The 9,490-nt window shown below is 45.3% G+C and overlaps 1 protein-coding gene across 1 annotated transcript in view; it reads right to left on the bottom strand.

Moving 5' to 3' along the window:
- PTPN14 (protein tyrosine phosphatase non-receptor type 14) overlaps positions 1 to 9,490 on the bottom strand; it is a 121,213-nt gene that overhangs the window by 6,168 nt on the left and 105,555 nt on the right. Inside the window, exons 15-17 of the mRNA XM_004387521.2 lie at positions 8,121 to 8,249; positions 5,705 to 5,939; positions 626 to 789 (exon numbers count right to left, since the gene is read on the bottom strand). Coding sequence (XP_004387578.1) covers positions 626 to 789; positions 5,705 to 5,939; positions 8,121 to 8,249 — 528 coding nt within the window. The remainder of the gene's footprint in view (positions 1 to 625; positions 790 to 5,704; positions 5,940 to 8,120; positions 8,250 to 9,490) is intronic.

Below are 9,490 nucleotides of genomic sequence, written 5' to 3'. Positions count from 1 at the left end.
TCTACGTGCTCAGGTGATGATGATCTACCTGGTCTGCTACGCCACACATCTGCCAGGTCTACGTGCTCAGGTGATGATGATCTACCTGGTCTGCTGCGCCACACATCTGCCAGGTCTACGTGCTCAGGTGATGATGATCTACCTAGTCTGCTGCGCCACACATCTGCCAGGTCTAGACTAGAGCAAATAACCCCTTTTAAATAAAAACCTAACTCTGAAGAACCAAAAACACTTTCAAAGTCTGTACATTTTTTACATCAGATTTAGGCCAAAACACATCCTAGAAATGCATCTAAACTACATGCAACCAAATAACCCACCATGGAAAACCACCCACAATAAAGCCAGACGGTCTGCAGACTTCTGAACAGAGCTACTGACTAGGACCGGATTCTCCAAATGCTCCCGACCTGACACTCTCATTTCCTCCCCTGTGTATCTGGGCACCTACCCAGAGCAACAAGGGGCAATGTCAGATGCCAGATGAGGAATCCTGGATCTAGAAAACTCCTGTCAGGAGGGAGGAAATGAGCCAGTGGAAAAGAAAGGGCAAGGCAACAGCTTGGCCACTGTGTCAGTGTGTCCCCAGCGTGGGGTATTCAGAGAGAAGCTCAGGATGACTTACTTCATTGTGCTCCAGGCAGTAGATCATCAGTTCTGAGAGGATGACCACGCCCGTCCTGCCCACCCCGGCACTGCAATGGACCACGATGGGAGGAAGCCGGTTCTTGGTACCTTCCAACATGCTGTTGGTATGGCGACGGACCGACTGGATCTCTTCCAAGTAGGCTGCAAGACACAATGCAAATCTTGTCACCAAAGTCCTCCATGGCTTTGCATAAAAGCAAGGGGGGAAAAATGGCTGCTGAGTCTCTTTTTTTTTTAAGTGACAGTAATTTACAGTTCTTACAAGACACTAATTATTTGGCTGGTACCCACTGTCTAGTTCTGGATCCCGTAAAGGACCAGCTGGGAGTCAATTAGTTCATGGGAGAATTTGTTCTTTAAATTAAATAGTTTTTTTTTTTTTTAAATTAAATTCTGCTTTCCCCTCTGCAAACCCCAAAGTCCCCCAAGCAGATGATTCTAGATGTTACTTACAGCAATTTCTCCTATTAACAGGCTGGGATCAGAGCAGCACCAAGTCCCCTTGAAACGCCCGCCTGTCAGAGCCAATTTCTGGAGGGAAGAGCTCATCCATCTGCCCCCTTCCTCTCCCGCCCCAAATAAGTCAATGTCACCTGAGGCTGGACTGTATCTCTAGGCTTTACAAGAGACCTTGGGGAGCCTGCTTCTCTGCATGGACTCCATGTGGTTCCAACAGGTCTACAGTGAGCAGCTCAGGATGAGCTGCCATCTACAGACAACAGGAGTGTGGGGTGCAGGGGGTCGGGCCACCCCCATCCTCCCAACATTTGCCCGGCTCAGCTGGGCTGCACGGGGGTCTGCTCATGACTCCAAGTACAGTGATACAAGCGTTAATACGAGCATATCATGATCACAAAAAAAGAGAAAAGAATCTGTCCATGTAATCCACGGATTGTCTAAAAGCTGGAAGAAGTCAGTTATTAGCTGAGATTTTGCAGTAGCTCAGGGGAGGAACCAGTGTGAAGGATCTGGATATTTGCAAGCCTCATCTTGGACAAAAGTGTAAATAAAGCTGCAGGGAAATGCTCACGTTGTCGAAGAAAAAAGAGTGTTTGGAGCCATTCTCGAAATTTAAAAGCATCTGTTTACATGCAATTAATAAGCAGCCATATTTTCCACTATAACATTATCTAATTATAAACTAACAGGAAGTAATTTACCAAAATAAATTAATAATAATAATACCATAACATGAGATCCAACACCACAAATCGAGAGGGACGATAAACGCCCTGAGATGAACAGAGAGCGTAGCGCCTACTGGGCACCAACATGAGCGAAATACTTCCGTGCAGAGTTGTTTTCACAATTTTTATACAAGGGGGAAAAGGTGTTAGGGGATGACGTATTCTCTGTTTGACAAAATGGCAATGTTCACACTGCACTAAGTTTAAGAAGAAAAATAAAAGGGACGCTAGGCCACATAGTAGATGCCTCTTTCAGATGGGGTTTCATCAAAGGCAGATAAAGTGGTTCCAATGGATGCTTCCTCTGCCAACAGGATTCATAAAGTTTCTCAAATGACAACTTAATGAAGACTTCTGAGGGTGGAAGACAATTTAACCTAGGTATTCTGCACCCAGGTAATAAACACATGAGCAAAAATCTCTTTAAAAGTTTAGCCTGGGGACCATAGTTTCAGAGGACATCTAGGTCAATTGGCATAACACAGTTTATAAAGAAAATGTTCTACATCCTACTTTGGTGAGTAGTGTCTGCGGTCTTAAAAGCTTGTAAGCGGCCATCTAAGATACATTTATTGGTCCCATCCCACTTGGAGCAAAGGAGAATGAAGAAAATCAAAGACACAAGGAAAATATTAGATGACCAAATGAACCAGAGACCACCAGCCTGAGACCAGAAGAACTAGATGGTGCCCAGCTACCACCAATGACCACCCTGACAGGGATCATGACAGAGAGTCCCGGACAGAGCAGGAGAAAAATGGAGAACAAAACTCAAATTCACATAAAAAGACCAGCCTTAATGGCCTTATGGAGACTGGAGGAACCTGTGAAACCATGGCCCACGGATGCACTGTTAACTCAGAACTGAAACCATTCCCGAAGCCCACTCTTCAGACAAAGATTAGATAGGACTATAAAACAAAACATAACACACGTGAGCAATGTGCTTCTTTCTTAGTTCGATCAGGTATATGAGACCAAATGGGCGGCACCTGTCCGAAAGCTGGATGAGAAGGCAGGAAGGGACAGGAACTGGTCAGACGGACACAGGGAACCCGGGGTGGAAAGGGGGGAAAAAAGAAAAGAAAAGAGTTATTTGACATTTAAAAGGAGACGACTGTTAATGAATTCAAGAGCTAATCTTATACTCCGACAGGGTGAGCCATGGAAAATCCAGGATTATTATCTTGCTGTAAACGTAATCCACTTCAGCTGAAAGCCGGCACAAAAGCAAGCTATGGGCTCCGTACACATACACACGTAACGTAGCAAGACTTAACGAGAATGTTTCTTAAATAAATAACCTTCTTGTTTCCTTTCTTAAAAAAAAAAACTTTAAAAGCTTAGAAGAAACGACAGCCAACGCCTCTGAGGTCCCACACAGCACACTTCTACTGAGATTTTGGGAAACATAAATTAACAAATTTACATTCTTTAAAAATATTCTCCATATTTTTCAGTAATTTCAAATCGAATCAATGGCTACGGGTTTTCATGGCTCTTAGCCAGGTGATCCGCTTCTGAAAACCAGCCATTGAAAATCCTATAGATGACAACGGTCTGATGGGCAAGCAAACACGGGATCGGGGAGGCCCCAGGCCGAGTTTTGCTCCCTCTGTGTGGGGCCGCCATGGGTCAGCAGCCAACCGGACGGCAGCTAACCACAAGTTAGTTCAGGTTAAAAAGATCTGACTACACTTTTAACCACCTTATACGCTTCAAATTTTTTACCCGAGCTGTTAGCCAATCATCAAACCAATCAACTTTTATTGTTCCCATCTTCTGCCTCTTGGAGAAAATTTCAATACATCAATGAGTGAAAAATTAGCAGAAAGGAAGAAAAACGGCACTGTTATGAGCAAAGAAGGTTCTGTAAAAGCCTCTGTCTTCCTCGTTAGGATTTTAGCTATAGGTCACCGCTGTCAGGTCTCAGGCCAATCACTAAACCTCACTAGATCTCGTCGTGAATTCTCTGATCCCGACCATCACTGCCACACTCTACATCTAGTCTCCAACCGCCATCATCATATTAATGGGAAATGAAATATTGCTAAGTATGCAGCAGAATTTTTCTGCTGGAACTGATAGAATCGTACTTTTAGGTACCTGAAAACCTATTCTTTCTCTCCTTCTCTTCCTCTCCCCACCCCATTCTAAGTGCATATAAAGTTTGTGACATTATCCAACATCTCCACCTGGAGGACGGACCTGCACAGGTCACCTGGTCTCCTGCCAGCAGGAGGGTCAACGGCACAGCGGGACTAAATCTGCAAAGAAGCCCAACGCAGCCTCCCTACCACCCCCCGCCTTTTTGTTTTTTCCCCTTGGTCCTTGTTTGTTGTTGTTGTAAAAATACAGATAACACTCCATCTGCCAATTCAGCATTTTTCCCGTGTATAATTCCTCACCACCGTTACATCACTCACGCTGTACAGCCATCAGCAACATCTGCTGCCCAGGCTTCCTTCTTAGTTGGATGGGGTAAGGAATGGGGTTTCTCCACAAGCGAAGAAACTCAGGCAAGCTTGTAGGAGTAGCAGTCCCTGGGTGATGCCATTTACGTGCTGGGCTGTTAACCCAAAGGTTGGAGGTTCGAGTCCACCCAGAGGTGCCTCAAAAGAAAAAGGCCTGGAGATCTACTTCCAAAATATTAGCCACTGAAAACCCTCTGGAGTTCCGTTCTACTCTGACACATGTGGGGTTGCCCTGGTTGGAGCTGACTCAATGGCAACTGTTTATTGTTTGCAGTAAGGGCGAAAGCTGCAGTCTTCATGACAAAGCAGGATGACAGAATCAGCTCTCACCCTGGACTGTCAGTACCGCTCTCCTTTCCCATTAGACTGCGTTGCTGTTGTTGGTCAAGTCGATTTTCAACTCACAGCAACTGCATGTGACAGACCAGAACGGCTCCATAGGGTTTTCTAAGGCTGTATTCTTTACTGCAAGGAGCCCTGGTAGTGCAATGGTTAAATGCTCGGCTGCTAACAGAAAGGTTGGCGGTTCGAATCCACCAGCGTCTCTGTAGGAGAAAAGACCTGGCGAGCTCCTCCTGTAAAGATTCCAGTTTAGCAAACCCTATGGGGCAGTTCTACTCTATCTCATAGGCTCGCTATGAGTTGAAATCGACTCAGTGGTACACAACAACAATCTTTGTGGGAGCAGACTGTCAGGTCTTCCTCCCACCAAGCAGCTGGGTGGGTCTGAACTGCCAGCCTTTCAGTTAGCAGCCGAGCACTTAACCTTACGTCACCAGAGTACGAACACCTTCAAAACAAAGACCGTGAACCCTATTTCTTCTCTGCATTCCCAGAGCCTGATCCAGTGCCCTGCAGAGCGGGCACACACCAAATGTTTGGCCTTTCAAATGCACATACTACATATGATCTGGGTAAACTAATTTCTAAAATAACCATAGCCGGAAAAAATATATACATTTATGAATTAGTCTTCTGAGCACATTTCAGTTTCAAAACCTACAAGTTGATTCAACAATTCGTAGTATCTTCATCACAGGCATGAGAAAGTACTGAGATCTACTGTCGTAAGAAAATGGCGGGCTTGTGATGCGCAAGCCTCCATGGGAAATCCAAAATAAGTTATTTATTAATGAGTCATCAGAAGTCTAAATCAAGGTAGAACCAATTAGTTGAATGCAGTTTTAGCTTATTTACAGAAAAGGCATACAAAATATAAAATTAAATTACATGACACATTATTCTCCTCCGTGCTACACGTAATGAAGGGACATATATGTCACTATTATAATAGTTTTGCTACCGAAGAGAAACCATCCTCTCTTTTCATTTCATCCCCAACCAAGAGACCACTGATGCAGTTGGCAAAGACCAGAACGGGAAGACAAAACTTACACAAGAATCCTTGGACGTCCTCTGGGCAGCCGTGATCCGGCCAGTCGGTATATTGCAAATGCCACACTGTCCTTTCCTGCCCAGACAAAAGGTGCTTGACCTTCAAACCTGTGGTTGCATAGCAACCAGAATCTGTTCGGAACTTTGTGATGACCTTGAACTTGCCATAGGTGGCTGAGCTGTGCTTGGAGCCCAGCTTGGGCCAGTATCGGTGGCTCTTGGTTCGTCCGCCCTCCTAAATCACATACAAAAGCAAAATTGGAAATAGGTCAGGGGCAGTTCTTATCCTCTGAACCTTAACATCTGAGGACGAAGGAAAACGCAAACAGCCTCTGGGTCTCTAACTCACGGGCACTGGGCAGTGTCTACCGCAATGGCAGATCCTATAAATTCTAGCTAAGACTAAAAAGATTTACAATGACAACTACATCAATGGAAAATCTAAAAGATTCACAACTGAGCTGCAGTTGAATATTAAAGAGAAGAGCAGGTGCCACATCCAGAACCAGGAACAAGCTTGGTGTGCTCAAGGAATAGGAATGTCATCAGTGTCACTGTAGTGAGGTGAGTGAGGGGACGGGAAGGCCTCACGGTCCATGGTGAGGAGCTTCGAGTCTACTCCAGGTCCAATGGGAAGCCATTCACAGGTTTCAAAGGGGAACGACAGACTCCAGCATCTGTTCTAGGCCACGCTTCTCATGTTTCTACAGGGAGAGCCGGGCAAGCCCCGACATTGCAGAAATAGTGAGTGGTACGGCCAGTCCAGGAATCCTAGTTGCAGACATCAGCCCAGGGTTCCTTCCCTCCTACCACAGAGACGATCTGGGGGCCCACCTTTCATTCTCTCATTATCTTTTCAGAGCATGCGTGTTCTCAACCATTTACGAAATGGGGTCCATTTTTAAGTTTCGCAGTTTTGAAATCCCTGGATTGGCATGCGAGGGTGGAGGGGATGTGGCTGAGAAGGAGCCCCAAGGGAGGGACTGAGGAGGAGAACAGAGGAATGCTGAGCACCAGGGGCAGACCAGCCAGCAAGCAGGGTGTGCACGGGCTTACATTAAGCAAGGTACGCACGGCTTCCTTGTGCGGACGTACTAATCTGCAGTGCACGATGTCACGTGGGTTTCACCACAGCTTAATTGTGAAAACTGTACACTACAGATTAGTAAGTAAGCACAAATAAGCCCTTGCTTACTGGGCAATCCGTCCCTGCTAAGCACACAGCTGAGGTGGTGAGAGCAAGCTCTGGGGCACTTGCTGTTGAGAGGAGCGCTTAACCATTGCACCACCAGGGCTCCTTCTCTACCCTTCCCGTATTCCATTTTCTCCACGGCAGCCAACACTATCTGAACTCACTTCATCTGTTCACTTTTTCCTGCCTCTTCCACTGGGACATAAGCTCCATGGGGGCGAGGGCTGCGCCCTAGGTTCAGACAGATGGTGTGCTCTATTCATCCTGTGCGGTGACGTGATTGTATGAGGTTGGAAGTCTACTCTAGAGATGTCAAGGAGGACTCCTCTCTGGGGGCAGGTCGGCCCAGAGAAGCACGGCTGGCTTTAAAGAGCCTGAAGTCCCTTTCACCACTATTGTCTGATGAGCTGTTCTGGAAAACAAGTGCTCAGAACAGTCCGTGAAGAGCAGAGGACTTTTTCTCAATTCTCTCTGTTCTCCACCCCCCTTAAAATGGTCAGGAAAGGAGTATGCAGTATCACAGACACCAGAGATACTGGGAAAATGCACGAAGCTGGTTCCTTAAATGACTTCAAAACATAATCTGGGGTTTCATCAAGGAACAAAGGGCGGTGGTTAAAAAAAGCTGAGAGTGTGACAAGAGAGGAAAGATAACACTTCTCCCTCGGCGGCAGCAGCTCAGTGGTTGTGGGTGCAGTCTTTACAGTGCCACAGAGAGGTCTCCAGTTACAACAGGAAAGCTGTGTTTGGCTTGGCAAAGGAGGAGAAAGGGTTTTCTTTCCCTCCCTAAAGAATAGAGACCTCTACAGGAACAACACTTCTGGTCTCTTTTCAGCTGATAAGCGCGATGGCACGTGGGGCTGGCCAAGCCCAGGGCTGGGAAGATCATGTCCGCTTCCCCGAGCAGCCTGGGGCTCTCCAACGCCAGTGGAAAGACCGCTGCTTTGTTTTGTTTAAAATTTTTTTTTTTTATTGTAGTTAACGGCAGTCCAAAGAAAAGAGTTAAAAGCTGATGGAAACGGGTCACGCAACATAAACTACCTCTGGGAAAAGAAGTGAATCTATACGGAATGAGAAGAGAGAACAGATGTACGCCAGGGAGGGAAGGACGTGTAGAGAAACAGCACTGCGGAAGGAGGATGGAGCAGGAGGGCCACCGACACGAAGCTGGTCTTCAGCTGCCCCTTCCCCCGGCCAAAGGCTGGCTGGGGACCACGCCCTCACCTCCTCTGTAGTGACCATGGCGATCACGTTTGCTCCCTGCTCCCACACCATCTGCCAGAAGTCATGGCACGTGTGTGGCAGGGGCCCCTGCGTGGCAACGTAGTGCCACTCGGCCCCACCGACCACCACCTGGAAAACAAAGAAAGTGTCAGTAAATGAAGCCCATCCAGGACAGAGTTAACTGCTGGGCATATGTTCCTTTCTCACCACTTTGAAATCTTGGATATTATTTTTGGGGGCAAAATCTGGGTCAGCGCAATTATCAGAAACACTCAGCGTGGGTGGCTGCTAATGTTCTCAGATGAAAGCACTTCTGCTGTCCAAGCCTATTAAACGCCTTACTGCCCTTTGCCTTCGGTCTGTGACGCACCGCATGAACGTGCACGGTAAAAACATACACATGCATGCACGTATGCGTCTGTGTGGGCATGTATGCATGTATATATACACACATAACATATATATACATGCGTCTGTGTGCATGCATGCATATATACACACAACATATATACGTGTGCATGTATGCACATCCACACACAACATATATATACATGTCTGTGTGTGCTTGTATGCACGTATATATACACACAACATATATATATATACACATGTATGTGTCTGTGTGGGCATGTATGCATGTATATATACACACGACATATACATGTGTGCATGTATATATACACACATAACACATATATACATGCGTCTGTGTGCATGCATGCATATATACACACAACATATATACGTGTGCATGTATGCATATCCACACACAACATATACATACATGTCTGTGTGCATGTATGCATGTATATATATACACCCACAACATATACACATGCATGTGCCTGTGTGCTTGTATGCATGTATATATACACACAACATATATATATACATGTATGTGTCTGTGTGGGCATGTATGCATGTATATATACACACACAACATATCCACGTGTCTGTGTGTGCATGTATGCATACACACATAACATATATATACATGTGTCTGTGTGTATGTATGCATGTACACAAATAACATACATACTTGTATGTGTGCATACATGTATATATGCACATAACATGCATGTATGTGTGTGCATGTATATACACACAACATACATGTATAAGTCTGCACATGTATACATGTATACATACACATCACATAGATACATTGTGCCTGTATGTATGCATGTATATATACGCACACAATAACATACACATTTATGTGTATTTATATACACAACATATATACACATTTATGTGTGTGTATATATACAAATGCACACAAACATAATATACACGTGTGTGTATGTATGCATGTGTATATATACACACATACAAACAACATATACACATTTATGTGTATGTATATATGC

The sequence above is a fragment of the Trichechus manatus genome, unplaced genomic scaffold (assembly GCF_000243295.1).
Source record: "Trichechus manatus latirostris isolate Lorelei unplaced genomic scaffold, TriManLat1.0 scaffold00187, whole genome shotgun sequence".
NCBI lineage: Eukaryota > Metazoa > Chordata > Mammalia > Sirenia > Trichechidae > Trichechus > Trichechus manatus.
The sequence above is the reverse complement of the archived record's forward strand: the minus strand, read 5'-3'. Positions and strand labels throughout refer to the sequence as shown.